This window comes from Podarcis muralis, chromosome 1 (assembly GCF_964188315.1).
Source record: "Podarcis muralis chromosome 1, rPodMur119.hap1.1, whole genome shotgun sequence".
In the NCBI taxonomy this organism is placed as follows: domain Eukaryota; kingdom Metazoa; phylum Chordata; class Lepidosauria; order Squamata; family Lacertidae; genus Podarcis; species Podarcis muralis.
The window spans coordinates 117,151,922-117,171,775 of NC_135655.1; the positions used below are offsets into that span (position 1 = coordinate 117,151,922).

At 43.2% G+C, this 19,854-nt stretch overlaps 1 protein-coding gene across 4 annotated transcripts in view; it reads right to left on the reverse strand.

Moving 5' to 3' along the window:
• Nucleotides 1–4,394: 4,394 nt before the first annotated feature.
• The window catches only part of GAD1 (glutamate decarboxylase 1), a 61,554-nt gene continuing 46,094 nt past the window's right edge, over nt 4,395–19,854 (reverse strand). For all 4 annotated transcript variants that reach the window (XM_028749989.2, XM_028749998.2, XM_028750017.2 and 1 more), the window contains exons 11-17: nt 19,548–19,664; nt 17,842–17,906; nt 14,807–14,885; nt 13,453–13,602; nt 12,039–12,146; nt 9,009–9,098; nt 4,395–8,377 (exon numbers count right to left, since the gene is read on the reverse strand). In XM_028749989.2, the coding sequence (XP_028605822.2) occupies nt 8,204–8,377; nt 9,009–9,098; nt 12,039–12,146; nt 13,453–13,602; nt 14,807–14,885; nt 17,842–17,906; nt 19,548–19,664 (783 nt within the window). In that variant the 3' untranslated portion in view covers nt 4,395–8,203. The remainder of the gene's footprint in view (nt 8,378–9,008; nt 9,099–12,038; nt 12,147–13,452; nt 13,603–14,806; nt 14,886–17,841; nt 17,907–19,547; nt 19,665–19,854) is intronic.

Here is a 19,854-nt window from a genome sequence, read left to right on the forward strand (position 1 = left end):
TCACAAACTAATAATCAGTGTCCAGTATTTTGGAATTCTCATTTGTAGTATAGATTAGAAGAGGAGCTACGTGTCTGTCTGAGCTACGGCAAACCTGGTTATTTGGATGGAATTTTATCAGCAGCTAACAGTCACTACTATGGGCCAGGAGTAGAAGAACAAGAACCAGCCCAAACTCACAGCTCTGATCAGTCAGAGGGAAGTGGCACAAGGCGGGCATCTCGCAATCCATGCCCCAAACTCAAAAGCCCTTCTCCACAGAAGATGGGATGGTGCTTGTACCTATGCCACAAAATATTGATGATCCACCACAGATCTTTCACAAAAGTTGGCTCTTTTGCAGTAGGAGAAAAAGGCTTTTGTTAAAGGATGTGATTCCATAGTAAAGGTAAAGGTAAAGGGACCCCTGACCATTAGGTCCAGTCGTGGCCGACTCTGGGGTTGCGGTGCTCATCTCGCTTTACTGGCCGAGGGAGCCAACGTTTGTACACAGACAGTTTTTCCGGGTCATGTGGCCTGCATGACTAAGCCGCTTCTGGCGAACCAGAGCAGTGCACGGAAATGCTGTTTACCTTCCCACCAGAGTGGTACCTATTTATCTACTTGCACTTTGACGTGCTTTCGAACTGCTAGGTTGGCAAGAGCAGGGACTGAGCAATGGGAGCTCACCCCGTCACGGGGATTCGAACCACCAACCTTCTGATCAGCAAGTCCTAGACTCTATGGTTTAACCCACAGCGCCACCCGCGTCCCTGATTCCATAGTACCAGCTGAATAATGACGACATCGTGTAGCTGCATGCCAACCCCCCAAACCCCAGCAATTATACCACTACAGTATAAATGGCAATTGTGGAAAAGCCCCAAGTCGAGAACATGTTGCAGAAGACAACCGCAGTAAAACACCATTCTGGGCAAGCCCACATTCAGAGGCTGTCAGCAGCCCTAAACATGAGTGCCCTTGTGCTATTATAGCATAGAAAAGGAAAGCCTGGGGAACGGGATTAGATGGGGAAACACAGAAGCGTCCCTTTCCTCTTTTAACTCCCCTTCCCAAGTTAAGGTCACAGCCACACACATTTAAAACACACAGCTTTCCCCAAAAGAATCACAAGAATTGTAGTTTGTTAAGGGTGCTGTGAACTGTAGTTCTGTAAGGTGTAAACTAAGGGACTAACTAAGGGATAACTAAGGGACGTGGGTGGTGCTGTGGGTTAAACCACAGAGCCTAGGACTTGCCGATCAGAAGGTCGGTGGTTCGAATCCCCGCGACGGGGTGAGCTTCCGTTGCTCGGTCCCTGCTCCTGCCAACCTAGCAGTTTGAAAGCACGTCAAAGTGCAAGTAGATAAATAGGTACCGCTCTGGCGGGAAGGTAAACAGTGTTTCCATGCACTGCTCTGGTTCGCCAGAAGCGGCTTAGTCATGCTGGCCACATGACCCGGAAGCTGTACGCTGGCTCCCTCAGCCAATAAAGTGAGATGAGCGCCACAACCCCAGAGTCGGCCACGACTGGACCTAATGGTCAGGGGTTCCTTTACCTTACCTTTAAGGGGTAAACTAGAGTTCCCAGGATTCTTTGGGGGAATATGCATTCTTTAGGCTCCCTTTAAATGCATGATGTGGACGTGATTTGAGAGGCCTGAACAGGATGATAAGGCAGTGCCGGGTTTAGGGCAGTTCCCCTGCACAGGGTGCCACGCTGAAGGGGTGCAAAATTGAGGCAAACCATAATTGAGTAGATCCATTTAGGGGCGCCAAAATTTGGCCTCTCACAGAACACCATAAGTCTGCCCCTGTGATAAGACTCCTATTCCCAACTGCCTGGAGCCCCGGACATGATATGGTATACCTTTCTGAAGAGGATATTGAATAAATGGGGCACCAACAACAAAAAGGCCCTTTCCTCAGTGAGATTGCTGTGAGGACTGTAAGGTAATAACATGCAGGGGACTTCAAATGCTTGAAAACGCTATTGAAATACTAAGCATTGCTATTCTCATTGCTACAGGGTGCCAAATACTTATTAAGGGCAGTTATTGACACTAAAGTCATCATGTTCCTTCAGACTTTGGGAGAAGGAAAATTGCTACAATTACTTGCCTACTGACTCATCCTGTACTGCAGATGATGTATTCAAATGAGGGTAATTTTGGTGAAGGGCTTTGGTTTTCATCCCAGACGGATCACAAGAGAGAAATCCACAGGAAAATGACTGAAGCAAAGGCAAGGAGTCTCCTTGTAACTGTAATGGAGAGGGGTGAAATGTGAATTTAGCAACTGTAAAACATCAAGGCTGGTTGTGAGTACTTGTCAGATCTTGCAGAAGCATGCATACCCAGTCCCCCCCCCCCCCCCAAAGGCAGACGTTATGCACGGGATAATTGCTTTACAACATGCAGGTCAAATAGCCGAGAGCTAGCTGCTTGCTGAAGAAATACAGCAGCCTCTGGGTTTATTTATGAAATCATTTGGATAGAGTGGGATGTGGGCATGACGACTCCAACACAGCAATGAAATTAAAATCTGGTGCCATATTTGACACAGAAAGATAACCTGGAGCAAACTGAACTACTGTGCTTCCTTTGAATACAGTGGTACCTCAGGTTACGTACGCTTCAGGTTACATATGCTTCAGGTTACAGACTCCGCTAACCCAGAAATAGTGTTTCAGGTTAAGAACTTTGCTTCAGGATGAGAACAGAAATCGTGCTCCGGCAGCGTGGCAGCAGCAGGAGGCCCCATTAGCTAAAGTGGTGCTTCAGGTTAAGAACAGTTTCAAGTTAAGAACAGACCTCCAGAACAAATTAAGTACTTAACCTGAGGTACCACTGTACAGCTAAATCAGCTGGAGGGGTTTTGGGCCACCCTAAATTCCACTTGCTGAACCCCAGCTGAGCCAGCATAGCCCTGCCTCAGCCAGGCTGAGAGCATTATGCTGGCGTAATCCCAGTTTGGCCAGGACAGCCCAAGATCTTCCTGTTCCAAACTTGCTCATTGCGGTGGGTGTGGGCTGCACTGTAAATGAGCCACATCCTGCATAGATTTGCCATTCTGCCTAATCAGAATCTACTTGGTAGGTTACAGCTCAGTCAGTAGAGACTCTTGATCAAGCCCCACATTGGGCAAAATATTTCTGCATTGCTGGGGGTTGGACCAGGTTACCCTCATGATCCCTTCCAACTCAACAATTCTAGGATTCATCTGCAAAAATGTGGTTGTATGGATACAAGAAAGCTCCATGAAGGTTTTTACTTGAGAAGTTGCGGTGAGGTTCAGTTCAGCTGAAGGGGAAATAGAGTTGACTCCTCTAATTGGTTTTCTGTGTTAGTCTTTCTAAAAAAACAACTATCTAAATCAGCAACATATATGTAGGGAGAAGGAGGGAGTACCGCTATAGCAAGTTAATAAATACTCGTGATAGCAGTCTCAGGAGAAGCCCCAGAAATTGGTTTGGGATGTCAATTACCACACAGTAAAGTTGCAGTCCCTACTTCACAGGATCTCAACAGGAACGCAGAAAGATAATCCACTAAATAATCTTGAACATGTCTAGTACCTCATCAAATGTATCCTCAAAAGAGTAACTCTTACCTTCCTCATACATTCGTTATAGCCAGTGTTATTTTTCTAGAAAAAGATGTGCCGGAACTCACTATGAACGCCTCCCTTGTTCTGTTTATAATGGCAATGGTGCCCACCTGAGAGGGGTCAGAAGTGAGTTTTGGTGAGTTCCAGCTGAAAAAAAGTCCTGATTATAACATGTTATTCAAATGGCAATTATTGTGGGGTTAATGATTGGAATCTGGAGGGTTCTGAGAAATGAAGGAACTTGGAAGCTTGGAAGAGTTATTTCACAGTGGCAGCCAAAAGCGGGAAGAGTTTATTACAAGCCTCAGAAAATGCCATTATGGAATCTCCTTAAGTAAGGGAGAAGAGCTGGTCACAAATTGTTAAGTTATGGAAGAGTGAAAGGAACTCTGTAACAGCCTGTTGCTGATTTTGCACTGAGGAACCTGAGCTCTATTACCATGGCAAAATGCCAATATTCAAACTTCTCATTATTGTTCCCTTGGGGCAAGTGTCTTCTGCACAGTGACTCTCTTCATCCCCACCTCAGTAGCATTTACAGTAGCTTTTACTGTGAAACAATGACATTATTGGCTTTAAAAAATGAATTTATTTTATTTTATTTATTTTATTACATTTTTATTTCACCCTTCCCCCAAGGAGGATAGGGTAGCATATACAACCCCCCTCCTCCCTTTTTTATTTTTGCCTCACAACAACCCTGTGAGGTAGGTTAAACTGCTGAGGGTGTGTCAACATCCTTTGATGAGCATCATAGTTGAGTGAAGATTGGTACTTGAGTCTCCCTGGTCTTAGTCCAACTCTAGGTCTTCTCCACAGAGGACTCTTTGTGCTCCTGTCTGGAGATGCTTTGCTGTTCCGCTAGACTTGCCTCCCAACTGCTGCAGGACCAGTGGGCAAGCTATCTTCACATTGACTTTGGGTGGTGGGGCAAGGGAAATTGAACTTTAATGCAACTATGGGAAAAATCTGACACAAGGGCCTTCTTGGTAGTGGCATCCTATGGAATGCCCGCCCATCAGATGTCAAGGAGATGAGTAACTATATAACCTTTAGAAGACATCTGAAAGCATCCCTCTATAGTGAAGCTTTTAAATGTTTTATTAGGTTTTTATATGTTGGAAGCAGCCCAAAATGGTTGGGGCAACCCAGTCAGATGGGTGGGGTACCAGTAATAGATTATTTTTTATTATTAAGGGCCACCAGGTTTCCACATTTGGTCTGTGAGGCTCTTTTTGGATAAGCCACACGTGCCTGCTCATACCAGATGCCATATATAATGTCAGGTTTCTGGTAGATTGGTGATGCAGCTGAGCCAAAAGGGATTTTCCCACCTTGCACAGTGCTTTGCAACTGCTGCCCATCAGCTCTTCCTTGGAGCTTTTGAAGCACTATGCATGGCCTAAGGACTTTTGAAAGGTAAGCAAATATCTACACAGTGGCAACCTCGGAACATTTGACTGGAGTCAAAAAAATATGTCATCAGTCAGCTGATTGGCATGCCAACCTTTTGCTTGGCGATTAGAAAAGAAATCAAAAGCCTAAGAAGAAAGTCTCCCATATTTCAATCAGAAGAAAAAGCTAGCATGGGCGCCACTGCTGATGGTACCTGTGGTAGGTGTTCAGCCTTTGCACCACTGAGAATTGCACACAAAGTCCCAAGTGTCAAAGGAAGGTAGGCGCAACTCACAACAAGGCTTATTGACTTGTGCTTCCTTGTTTGTAGCTGAAGATCAATATAACTCCAAGTCTGAACACCCTGCAGGTAGATTGTATCTAAGGACTATAAGGAAGTGGTACCTGTCCTGTGTTAGGAGCTGCGTAAAACAAAATGATGGTTCCGAAGCAGAAATAGCAGGATGTCTACTGCACAGGACTGCAAAGTGGTTTTATGATCACTACGGCTCTGGATTAGATAACAAACATAGATCATCTCCTAGATGTTAAAGTCAAGATGCAAGAAGGGGATCATAGAACAGGAAGAGCCCATTATCTTTACTGCACTGTCTTGGAAAGATTAAAGAGGGGGGCAGGAAGTTCCTTCACTAGAAACAGAACGAGAGACCTATCACACCATGCCTAAAAAAAATACAGATGTGGCTCTCCCTTTTTCATTTCAGAGTGAAACTTTCTATATTTGGAGATTAATTAGAGGCAGCAGATGTTAAGACTCTTTGCAAACGGCTTCTCGGTTGTTCCATCCAAATGCTATTAAAAAATGCCATATGGACATTTAACACATTTAGGGCAGTCTAGACACATCTCGATCCAGGAGCGCTGATCACAGGAGAAAGAACCAACCAGAGACAGAGAGCGAGAGAGAGGGCACCTAAAGCAGAAGGGGGAGACGGGGTCGGGGAGCAACTTTTAAATGCTGTTCATTCCCCACTTGGAAACAAAAAAGGTAAAAGCTACACATATGCCAACAAACATTCGTCGAAATATTGCTAATGTTTTCCAACAAAGCAATTGCTTGCTTTGTTTTAATCCAGGCCATAAAGTTACCTGTGCAAAACTTCAGTTGACGTATATACATTCCATTCCTTTCCATGGGACCCGCGTGTTGGTCACTTGGTGCAGGGCTGTAGTCCTTAGCATTTATGATGTGCTGGAAAAGCGAGGCCTTAAAACTGAAGCTAATCGCCATAGCAGCATATTCGGGAAGGCTCTTCAGTCAGAAGATGTTGCTTGAGTCAAGTTACTTTGTTGACAGACAGTTCTATTGGTTCTGCGACTTTGTTAACTCCTAGAAGGGCAGTTGACTGAGAATCTGTAATACTGACTACCTAGCAAATAAAATCTGAGGCAAATCTGATATCTTTAACAATGCGGAAATCACTGTGGCAAGGCAGCCATACATACGTGAAATATCCTGTGGCAAGCTTTTCCTTTTCTCTTATAAACTCCAAATGACGATGTGGTACCCTTCTGAGGTTCATGAGATCCGAGAGCATGTTCACAGAATCATCACCACTCTTTGGGTATCTTGCCACAGAATTTATCTAAATAAATTACAGAGTTTGGCCCTAAACTACCAGGAGTATGCAGCGGCCTAATGTAAGCATTCATGATTCACTAAAAAAGCACCCAGAACACAGAACGTACAGCCAGACTACAGTACAATTAGTAAAGGCGACAATTCTATTAAAATGAAAGTATTTCATTAGGCTAAAGTCTATATACAGTGTTAGGATTCCTTATAGACAGTAAAATCATCTATTAAGTTATTGTTTTAAGGGCACTATTATATAAACGTTTTGACTAATTTTTAATCTTCTCTTTGGCTCACAAATACACTAAAATACCAATAAACATTATTTAGAACTTTGATAATTATATAAATAGGATACATTACAAATGGAAGAAAATACAAGACAGCTCTTTAGCATGGTAAATCTTTGCATATAAAGAAAGCAAACAGTTCATATACCGAGAACTGAACAGTTATCTTGCTGGAAAACTATTACATTTAGTTCCTCCCTCCTCCCGCGGTCTAACAGTAATGTATACAATCTACACAAATCAAATTCTAAAAAATACAACAATAATATTATGGCCTATCACAACATCTCAGCTACTACTATCCCCTGATATGACAACTAATGGGGGCATATATACATCTAGTAGGTGGTTCTCTTTAGGAAAGCGTTGCTGTTTCTTTTATACATCAGAGAAGCACCAGCAACAAAGTTTAAATAAGGTTAAACATTTTCCTTAGTTCCTAAGAATCTACATCTTTAAAAACGTTTTCCCCATACATACCTAATTTCGTCTGGGATATGGCATCGGCCCAGTTATTGCATGATTTACCTTTTAGATGAAAACATTAGCTTCCTCCTGCCCCAGTCCTAAATATTTGTACATCCTGGCCATGATCCAGTCAAAGCTAAGTCCTCTTAAGTTCCTTTGATTCCAGAGGGGCTTCAAAATGCTCACCTTTGGCTTGACTGCGCCCATTAAAAAATCAGGAGAAACTTAGGGAGGTGGATGGTGCCCAGTGCTATCCATTCAAACCAAGGGAGGTTACTCCCAAGCAATGAGGGTGTTGGGGTATAATCTTCCAAGCAATGCTCTGGTCAAGCCTCATTAATTCAAATGGAGCTGTGTAGGAGCAGTCCTTGACTGAGAACACCTCTGCACTTGAAAATACACTGTGAATTACTCTTAGGCTCACCACCCCTTTATTTATAATATATATATATATATATATATATATATATATATATATTCATTTATTTAGATATTATATATATTACTGTACACATCTGTTGTGCAGAGTTCTTAATTGCCTACCTTATTACTATTAGCTTCCTGCTAACTAGATTTGCCAGGCTTTTAAATAAGGGCGGACAATGCATTTTAAGATAATATATTTTCCCCTTTTGGTAAAATAACCTACTAATACACATATATGTTTCATAATATACAGGGGTTTTTTTTGTCATTGTTTTTCTTTAAGGAGGGTGTCTCAGAAGAATCGAACACTTAGAAAGGGATTACCTTGAAATGTGTTCTACAGAAGTGGTTACAAAAAAACCCAAACAAACCAAAACCAGAAGAAGCCAGTACCGGAAAATAGTGCTGTTAGAGAAGTAAAACGGGTCATTTGAAGGGATTACAGATCTTGCCCCAGTCTTTCTATCTCCTCAATGAGGAAGTCAATGTCAGACTTGGTAGCTGCAGGGTTTGAGACAACCATTCGGAAGAAGTTTGCTTTATCTCCCTGTGGCTGATATCCAACCATCGTGGTACCTGACTCCATCATCAGCGCCTTGATTTTGGGTGCGACCTTTTTGATTCAAATAGAAAAAGGGAAATGTTTAGTCCTTTGTTTCTTTACTGGAGCAGCCACGTGAAAAATCCCCTTCCTTATAAGATTTCTCAGAAACCTATTCGGGATCTCTGGATTCTCACAGAGAGCTAGACCTCTGGCCTTGGCTTAGAGAAGGTTGAGCCATCTTCACAGAGGTCAACTATTACATGGTTTTCTTGTATTTGTTTTACTGTGAGGGCTTGCCATGAAATGCTTAAAGGTAAAGGTAAAGGACACCTGACTATTAAGTCCAGTCATGGACGACTCGGGTTGCGGCGATCATCTCGCTTTACTGGCCGAGGGAGCCGGCGTTTGTCTGCAGACAGCTTCCGGGTCATGTGGCCAGCATGACTAAGCTGCTTCTGGCAAACCAGGAAATGCCATTTACCTTCCCGCTGGAGTGGTACCTATTTATCTACTTGCACTTGACATGCTTTCGAACTGCTAGGTTGGCAAGAGCAGGGACCGAACAACGGGAGCTCACCCCGTCATGGGGATTTGAACTGCCAACCTTCTGATCGGCAAGCCCTAGGCTCTGTGGTTTAGACCGCAGCGCCAACCGCATCCCTCTGAAATGCTTAGGAGTAATTAAAATAGATACGATTACCCTATGTAGCTTTTCTCTCCTCTCCTCCGAGTCTGGGATCCCTCTGAGACTTGGTGGAATGTACCAGAAGCAAACATTTGTGTGTTCAGGCTATAAAGACAGAAACGAAACAAAGCAAACTCATCAAAATTGTAGGTAAATAAAATACTAACACAAAAATTCAGATTTCATTTTTTTAAAAAAACAACTCACCACACACCAAACACTTTGGGTGATGTACCCCATTGCTACCCCTCCTCCCCAAAGTTTAGGAAATTTAGGATCAGAGGTTTGGCTGAATAGGGAAGCTTGGATCAGGAGCTGTTGTAAGTCATCACTGTGAAAGGAACCTCCTCTCAACCACAACTGGAAATTTTGCTTGTTAATAAATAGCAACAGCCAATAGATGCAATTCTGTATGTAGCTACCATCTTAAGACTCTCTTTCTCCAGATTTTTTTTTACATTAGTTCATAATGAATATGGAATACAAACAGCCCATTTAGGACTAAGTGGATGAGAACACATTCTCTCCCTCCCATCACTCCTGTGCCAGCAAAATCCTCAGTATATACAGAAAGGCACTCTCTCCTGTTAAAAGACAGAGAATCAGTTTTTTAAAGTTAAATAAGGAACTGGAGCACACTCAAGTGTCCAATCAGCCAAACTTTATGAAGTGAAACCACCAGAAAGCACCAGTAGCAGAATTAACAAAAGTAGCAACCTTTGCATCGCAGAAAATGAAGCGTGGCATCTCAGCTAAGAGCAGATTACTTTAGGGTTGCCAATCAGTTTATGAGCCTTATCTTCCTAAGGAAGCGTGGCCTTTAGTTGCCAATGCCATTCGTTCGACTTGTGGCACATCACAATATCTTTTGAGGCGAAAGAGGGGAAGGGAAATCCACAGAAGGTGCTTACAAAAGCCCAGTGGATTTTCACATTTTGAACTTTTCTGTTCGGTGGCTTTGCAGGAAGAAGCGCAGGATTCCTGCCTCCACGGAATAGAGCCAGTGTGGTGTAGTGGTTAAGAGCAGTGGACTTGTAATCTGGTGAACCGGGTTCGATTCCCCGCTCCTCCACATGCAGCTGCTGGGTGACCTTGGGCTAGTCACACTTCTTTGAAGTCTCTCAACCCCACTCACCTCACAGAGTGTTTGTTGTGGGGGAGGAAGGGAAAGGAGAATGTTAGCTGCTTTGAGACTCCTTAGGGTAGTGATAAAGCGGGATATCAAATCCAGTCCAACTCTCCAGTGGTCTTTTGAAAGGGCAATACTTCTTTTTAACTATTTGTGGTGGTGCATATGTGTGTGTGTGTGTGTGTGCGTGTGTGCGCATGTGTGTGTGTACAGGGCCAGATTTAGGTTTGATGAGGCCCTAAACTACTGAAGGTAATGGGGCCCTTTTTATGTCCAGCTCATAGCTGTCAAGTGTCCCTTATTTGAAGGGACAGTCCCTTATTCCAGCGCCATGTCCCGCTGCTGTCCCTTATTGATGGATGTCCCTTAAATGTCCCTTAAAGGATGTCCCTTAAATTTCAAAGGAAGCAGCTCCTCTCCTTCCCTCCCTCCCTGCTGGCCAGGGAGGAGGGAGGCTCCAACTGTGTTGCTTGGCTGTGTTGCTCACCCAATAAGAAGTCTAAGAACAACTGGGGGGGGGTGGAGCTTGCATGCCTTGTGTGTGGCTAGTTAATGCAAGCTGAGGGGTTTTTTTGAATGCTGGACGCCATTTTGTTGCACGTGCTGCTGCAAACTTTGCAGTGCAAAGCCAGGCTGGGGAGCCATCTTAAGTTGAAGCTGCATAGGCCTTGTGGTGCATGTGATTCAGATTCTAGTCAGTTGAACCTCTGGTCACAAAGTTGGTTGGACAGTGTTCTCGAAGCTACCAGCATGAGTTTGACCAGACTGCAGGAGGACAGGAAGACTGGAGCGCCTGGAACAGGTGAGGCTGCAGGTCCCTTATTTTCAAGGCTGCTGGTCCCTTATTTTCAAGGCTGCTGGTCCCTTATTTTCAAGGCTGCTGGTCCCTTATTTTGTTATTATGTTCCAGCTGTCCTTTGTCAACAACAAATTGTCGCTGTTTTTTGTGTTGAATATATGCTATATGGTAATTTATGGACCTAACAGGTATCTAAAGTCATTTTCACATAACAAAATATGTATTTTATCAAAGTAATTGTTGAACTGAAATACAATTAAGAAGAAGTATATTAACAGTGAAATACAGTTAAAAAGAAGTATATTAACAGTGAAATAATTATTAAGCTCTAACTTAAAATGATTTTTTCTTCATAACAAACTTAATAATGCAAACACATTAGGTACATGCTACACATTGCCATGCAACCAGTCCATGCAGAATGTAGGCACCCTATATATAGAAATGAGCAAACCAGTGATATTTTAGGGAGCAGGCTAGCAGGCCATTACTTACATCATAGGAGCCTACACAACACAAACACTGTTGCCGTATGTAGGTTTTATTTTATTTGTTTTTTATCTTATATTTTAGAAATGTACATCCAGGTTTTTTTTCCTTTAAATTTTTTTGGGGACCCCAAGAGAGTGGGGCCCTAAGCTATAGCTTGTTTAGCTTATACGTAACTCTGGCACTGTGTGTGTGTGTGTCTACAAGGGTTTCTCCAGTTTTCAAATGTGTCCACAGACCCAAATAGAGCCTACATGCAAGCATCGTACAGTTCTAGTTGCAGCTAAGTACTTATACTGCAGTTTTGTCCTTTAAATGCAAGCAAGCAAGCAAAGAAAAACAAGTGACCATTTGCCCAGTTAGCTGAAACTGGGGTTGGGGTGGGGAATTACATTTCAAGGCTTTCGTTGGCAAAGGCTGCACGAAAACCTGGGGCCTGCCGTGAGCCAACCAAAGTTCAGCACTTTTACACCCCATTGACTTCAGTTGGTGAGTCAAACATGTAGTTAAATATCCCCCATTGAAAATAACACTGGCTTTAAAGTGCTTAACTTTGGGCTGGATGGTGCATTTTCTATTCCCCAAATGCCCATTTTTAATTGAAAGTAGTTTGTGGCCCATTGCTTACCTCTCCTTCGAAAACCATCTCAAACTCCTTTCTGTTCTTAATTTTATTATAGAGGTATTCTGCTAATTCAAGACATTTGTTGATCTGACTTTCGAATCCCACTGTACCCTGTTTTGAAAAAAAAAGATATTTTTTAAATTTCAGTTCTGTACTCTTCCTTGCACATATTTGCTCTGGTTAGCTTTGAGTATAAAATATTTGTGTTCAACTATATTTATTTTCCATGTTATTCTTTTAAATTCTGAAGGTTGCTAAACTATGGAATGTTCTTTTGAAATTTTGAAGTTGTATATCTTCATCTTTAGTGTCTCCGTAATTTTTAAATTTTAAATCCACTATTTAATTTTACAAATTACACCATATTTTACAGCCTGTGTGAAATAAGAATCTTTAAAAAATGAACTATAAATAATATGTCCTTCAAGCAGACCCGAATTTTCAATATATTCCTTTTTAAAAAGAAATACAGATTTTGAAAATAGACTTACAAGCATATACACATATATTTAGTTTTACTTGAACAAAAAGAACCATTAGTTTAAATGCCTTTACTTATAAGCATTCTTTTGTTGTTATATTTTCCTGTTACAAAATTGTACACAAATGAATAATAAACACGACCAGACTCACAAAAAATGGTTCACTAGGGGGATAAAAATTAAATTCTTGTAAGCATTCTATTAAGCAATTGTATTGGGAGAAGTTAGGGTTCGGGGGTCAGTCTATCCAAAAACTATTTTGTGGAAAGGAATGTAGTTTCGCTAAAAGTTTCCAAAAACTCCTTCCTCCCCCATCCGTGAAGATATAAACATTTAGGACTAACAGATTTGGATTTCTGGGAACTTAAGGCTACAGTGATAAACCCTAATAATAATAATAATAATAATAATTTTATTATTTATACCCCCCCACACTCTGGGTGGCTCCCAACAGAATATTAAAAATACGATAAAACACCAAACATTAAAAACTTCCCTAAACAGGGCTGCCTTCAGATGTCTTCTAAAAGTCAGATAGTTGTTTATTTCCTCGACATCTGATGGGAGGGTGTTCCACAGGGCAGGCGCCACTACCAAGAAGGCCCTCTGTCTGGTTCCCTGCAGCTTTACTTCTCGCAGTGAGGGAACTGCCAGAAGGCCCTCGGAGCTGGACCTCAGTGTCCGGGCTGAACGATAGGGGCGGAGACGCTCCTTCATGTATACTGGGCCGTTTAGGGCTTTAAAGGTCAGCACCAACACTTTGAATTGTGCTCGGAAAGGTACTGGGAGCCAATGTATGTAGGTCTTTCAGGACTGGTATTATATGGTCATGGCGGCCACTCCCAGTCACCAGTCTAGCCGCCGCATTCTGGACTTAGTTGAACTATCTTCTCACATAAAACTGATGTGCATTTTTCTGACATTTTATTGCTTACCTTGGCTTTCCACATCAACCAGAATTTGAATATGTCCACATGGCGACCACACTGTATTGCTTTATCCCCAGTGTCATAAGTTATATCGTATTGCTTGTCTTGTTGGAACAGATATCCTGCACACATCTGGTTGCAACCTTGAAGTATGCCCTGTTGGGAAAACACCCTCTTCAAATATATGAAATCAAGCAGTAGATAAAATATAGTGTCGCATGCACAGAACGTATGTGCACGGCATTCCACTTATATGCAGCATTTCCCAAGGGAATCTAAGCTCGATTTTTCACGCCCACCTAGATTTTCTTCGTCCTTTCTCACTTCAGCAACTCCCCTCATTGCATGGCCTGCTTATGGCTGCAAAACAGAAAGAAGCATCTGCTGCCCAGGCAGTTTTTCTTGCATGTGTACTATTAGTTCTCCTGCATCTCGGACCAGTTTTGTGACTATTAAGCACGTAACTACAAAAACCAATGGCAGCGACTAACAGTGATCTTCCTATCCATGAGTTACATCACCCGGACAGGATAAACTCACCCTTAAAGCCCTCCACACCAGCAAAATGCGGCACTGCACCAACGTAAAATATTACAATGGCATAGCAACCTTCTTGTGCCATCGGGAGATTTTCAACATGGCAGAGAAGAGGTGAATGGTGGGTGTAAAATGTGGCACAGTTAATGTGTGGAGCACCTTAAAAGCACATTGACTACTGTGGACTCAGTTACACTAGACAACTCTACTTATTTGATGTTCCTCGGTTATCCTTTATAGTGGAGTTTTTAGTAGGCAAGAAAGCACAGTGGAATCACCAAATCCCATTTGGCAGCCATAGGAGTCAGTTGTAACTACAATCAGCATAAGGCACTCTAGGTGCCACCAAGACTACAGGCGTGGCATGCCAATGCCACCCTGGAAACCTTGTTGAAGGGTTGGAATAAAAATACTCTAAACAAATAAATCCAGGGCTTTTTTTCAGCCCGAAGTTGGTGGAACTCCGTTCCGGCACCTCTCAGGTGGGCGCCATTGCCATTCTAAGAGAATGAGGGAGGTGATTATGGTGAGTTCTGGCACCTCTTTTTCTATAAAAATAGCACTGAATAAGTCCAATAGAAAGGCAAGAAGAATGAAAGTCTTTGGCCTTGTAGCTATAACAACCACAGACTTAAATTGGTTTAGTAATCATGCTTTTTCCTCCAGGAAATCCTAAGGATTTGTAGTTCTTTGGGAGATCTCTCACAGAGTCCTCAGCAAACTACAGCTCCCAGGATTCTTTGGGAGAAGCTGTAAAGGTAGAAACAGAACATATTTGTGTTTGCTCTGTACCATTTAAAAAGAAATCGACATGCAAGCAAACCTTTTCCCGAAGAAGAATGGCAGAACATTGTAATAAAACCCCCATCATCTTGTGTGGATTCCATGTGACAGAGTTGGCTCTGCAAAAAGAAAAGAATGTGCTTAGAATTAATGGAGTGAGAGATTTAGCCTTGCTGGGTCCAGAGCAGGGCCATTTCCCAGAGTCTGGATCCCAGTGGGACTTACTTACTTTTTGAGATGGTTGGGGCAAAATATCTCCTGGGCTTACAAATACATCTCCTATCTGCAATATGCAGTTTGTGGCATATTTTCCCTCACTCCGATGTCAAGACCCTGCGCCACCAGGACTAATAAGGTGAGAATGGTCTATACTAGGAATACGAGATGACAAAAATTGCCAATAGTGTTATTCTTTGGGGCAAGCATTGCAGCCGAAGGTTGGAATTGCACTAAGGGAAGCTGTCTTTTCAGGATTAATGTTACTGGTAAAGAGAGAATACTGAGAAGCTGATAGCGTAATGAATGGTAATTAATTACTGTCAGGTCTAGCTGATCATGTAACTTCATTCCTGAAAGAGCCACCTTCTAGAAACAGCAGCGTGGGAATTTCTATAAGTTTAGGCAAACAGGATATTCAGCTATATTTCCCACTAATTGTTCTCCCCCCCTTCTAAAATACAGTTGTTGACATGGGCTGGTGTTTGAAATTTCCTGAGATACCCAATCCCCACATTATCACCAAGATATGCAAAATCTCCTCTCTAGAAAGTCAGGAATGGGCAAAAGGTGGATCAGGAATGGCTGGTTAGACCAGTTCCTTGAGAGACTTGCAGTAGATCAGCAAAGGTTTCTGACCTCCAGTAGATTAACAATACCAACGGTGTCTCTCTTCACCTCTTTTTCTGTTTGTTGAAATGAAGAAAATTTGGGAGAGATTTGGGCATGTGTTCAGATATACTCGGCGTCCTTCTTTAGATTTGAGTTTATGTCCGCCCTCACTAAGCTACTATGCAAGCACATCACACAAATTGGTGGGTCTCAGGGATATAGTCAGATTAAGTCGTTCCCACAAGTCTGGACTCTGCCGATTCCTGCTCTAAATAAACTAGAAGGTGCAGTGAGTGTTGTCCAAATATAACAGCTTCTGTGAGAAAGCTGACATTATGATCCTTCAGGTCTGTAGATCCAGCCTGTTAAAGATGTGAATCTCATGCAGTGACCAGGGCATTAAAAGTGTACAACAGTGGGACTGCTTCGGTGACCAAGATGATCAAGGGTCTGGAAACCAAGCCTTATGAGGAACGCTTGAGGGAATTGGGTATGTTTAGCCTGGTAAAGAGGAGACTATGATAGCCAACTTCTAATATCTAAAGGGATGTCACATGGAGGATGGAGCAAGATTGTTTTCTGCTGCTCCAGAAGGTAGGACTTGAACAGATGAATTCAAGGTACAAGAAAGGAGATTCCTACTAAACAGCAGGAAGAACTTTCTGACAGTAAGAGCTGTTCGACAGTGGAAAAGACTCACATGAAAGGTGATGGACTTTCCTTCCTTGGAAGTCTTTAACCAGAGGTTGGGTGGCCATCAGTCATGCATGATTTAGCTGAGATTCCTGCATTGCAAGAGTTTGGACTAGATGACCCTCGGGGTCCCTTCCAACTCTACAATTCTGTGATTCACCACTATTGGCACATACTGTTTGTGAGCATCTTCTTGGTCTTTCCAAAATTGGCAAGTGTTGCCTGTGACAACTCTAGTTAGAGAGTGTGTGCCCTTCCCAATGCACACAGATCAATGCAGTCGATTAATGCAAAAATATAATAAATAGCAGAACCATTGGGACCAGTTATTGCCAATTACTGATGACAGCTCCAGCCTTGACCATGGTGGAAGGCAGGCCACAAGCTGAGTGCAGTTCACAGAGAGTGTGACTGTGAAGTGACACAAAGCTAACAGCTGATGCAGACAAAAGGTCTTGCTAATTTTTGTCCCAAAGCATCTCACTCATGAGACATTGTATGGGCAATCTATCTGGAAGATAAATTGTATATCGAGGAGTTAGTGATCTAACATGGTTGCCCTACTTGCCTCTGTTCCTTCCCCTTCTTATCTCTTGTTAAGTTATTTGATGGCATGAGAACAGCCTTTAATGTCCTAATCAGTTGGGAGGAAGTGATAGTGCTAGGTACCTTCTTTGATGCTGAACATTGTTTTGAGAAAGTGAGGCATTGGGAGGAGGTGGCTAATGAATAATCTGCAAATAGCCAGTAATGAATGATCTGCGCGTAGCCAGTCAGGCAAGGCGCACAGGCTTGTTGTTTAGTCGTTTAGTTGCGTCCGACTCTTCGTGACCTCATGGACCAGAGCACACCAGGCACTCCTGTCTTCCACTGCCTCCCCCAGTTTGGTCAAACTCATGTTAGTAGCTTCGAGAACACTGTCCAACCATCTCGCCCTCTGTCGTCCCCTTCTCCTTGTGCCCTCCATCTTTCCCAACATCAGGGTCTTTTCCAGGGAGTCTTCTCTTCTCATGAGGTGAATCGGATGGTTGTGGGCAGAGTTTTGGAGAAGCTGGTGCACAGGGCCGCAGGGCCCTGCAAACTGAGGCTACCTGGGGGAGTCACTTTGCCACTTCTTGAGGGCTTCCAAGTGGCAGATGGAAGTGCTTGCTTGGTATGTATATATTGCTTGCTGTTTTGAAGAAAATCTTTAATCTTCTCACTCACTTGTGTTTTGTATTACTTCTGACTCTCATGTTAAAAGAACCACCTTGAATTGGCAGGACAGGCACGAAGTCTCTCTTGTTTCATTCTGGTATGTAATGTAAATGTAAAACTTACACTGACATGAAAATTCTATTTTGCATAAAAGCTGCTTCTGTTCTACATGGACACATGGAATATTCCCCCCTCACATTGGATCTTTTATTCTTGTCAATTGCTCTTTTTTTTTTAAAAAAAATCTATAATATTTTTAAGATAGGGGTTTATCTTCCCTAGGTATTTGCAAAATGGCATATGTACCATGGAGAAGTTTCTAACTAAATAAACATGCAGATGAGAATGATTCAATACCTTTCTATGCCACTCAGCTTATGACGATGCTTCCTGGACATTAGCAATCCTCCGCCCCAGGCAGCCTGAAAGTGATGGAAGAAAGTTCAAAGGCTTAGGAGGAACCCTCCAAGTATCTGACACTCCACAGTTAGCAAAAGGATCAATGCTGTCAAAACTCTGGGCACTAAATTTCTGATGAAAACGTTCATGATTTCACAAACAGGCGCTCTTCTTAATTTTGCACTTTCAAACAAGGAGAAGTGGCCGTGTGTTACTACAATACAAATACTAACAAGCAGAGTTGCTAGGAGGATCCTCTTTTCCACTTGAAAATGGTAAAAAAATCAATATGCGCAGTGCAATCCTAAATGTATTTATTCAGAAGTGTTGCATGTGAAGACCCCCAAGACCTCCAAAAGAAAGACACAGTCGACACCAATATTAGTTTAAGGTTATTGGCATAATTTTGGCCACAACTTTATTGATTACAGAATATGAGTGGTTTGCTTAGGCATTGGTTCAACTAGCTGCACCTACATATCCGGCAGGGCAGCACTGACAACTGGACACCGGCAGAAGTCAGTAAGGGTAAACAGACTGGGGAAGCATTGGTCCTACCACAGACGCAACCTCACCCCAAAGAGCCAGGTGCTCTGGCGTGGTCCGAAAACCTGGAAGGGGATCGGACAAAAGCATGGCGAGCCCCTGGATTCCTTTAATGCAGTGTTCCCCAACCTTGGGCCTCCAGCTGTTTTTGGACTACAACTCCCATCATCCCTCGCTAGCAAGACCAGTGGTCAAGGATGATGGGAATTGTAGTCCAAAAACTGCTGGAGGCCCAAGGTTGGGGAACACTGCTTTAATGGAATACCCAATCGCACATTGGGAGGGGCAGGTGACAACCTCCCCTCCACCACACCTTGAACCAATGCCTAACTGCCAAACCTTACAAAGTTGTGACGATTTGCTATGTGGCAGGCGGAACCCAAGTGGCACCAGCCAATTAGCCGAATGGGAAAATTCCTACTTGGCCCCCGCGCCAAAAGCAGACGACCCACAACGGCATAGCAAGGTCATAGGTAAAGGGACCCCTGACCATTAGGTCCAGTTGTGACCGACTCTGGTGTTGCGGCGTTCATTTCGCTTTATTGGCCGAGGGAGCCGACGTACAGCTTCCGGGTCATGTGGCCAGCATGACTAAGCTGCTTCTGGCGAACCAGAGCAGCGCATGGAAACGCCATTTACCTTCCTGCCAGAGCAGTACCTGTTTATCTACTTGCACTTTGACGTGCTTTCAAACTGCTAGGTGGGCAGGGGAATCGAACTGCCGACCTTCTGATCGGCAAGTCTTAGGCTCTGTGGTTTAACCCACAGCGCCCCCCGTGTCCCTATAGCAAGGTCATAGCAAGACCCTAAATATAGGGAGGGTGGGCGGGTGATCCGATGCACGAGGTACTAAGAGGAAGCTCGACGCAACGTACAGCGGTATAAATAGGTTCCCCGGCTGCAAATTCTCTCAACCCCATTGGCCAGAATTGCCCCAGCAACCAAGGGACCCAATCGGGTTGTTGTGGCTATCCAAACAATCCCACCCACACAAACCGTGAGGTCAGTCTCACTGCAACACGTGCCCTCCGTGGTGAGGACACGATTTGTGAGTCCCCCTGCTTTCAGTGAGATTTTATTCTTTGTGCGTGCAGAGGATCGCAGCTCATCTTACTCACGTCCACATGGAGCCAAAGGTTGTATTTATCGCAAATGTCCGCCATCTCCTGAATTGGGTCAAAGGCCCCATAAACTGTTGTGCCAGCAGTTGCATTCACATAAAGGGGAACATATCCCTATGAGGTAAGACAGAGGATAAAGTTCATGAGGAAACATAAATATTGGAAACAGAGGTTAACTCCAGTTATTGCAACTGATTACAGGTTCTTTCATCAGTTTTTCTGCCGTGCATATTTTTTAACTGTCACATTTTCTTTCATTGGTTCCCCCAAAAGTCCATTTGAGGACTTGATGCAATCACCAGTG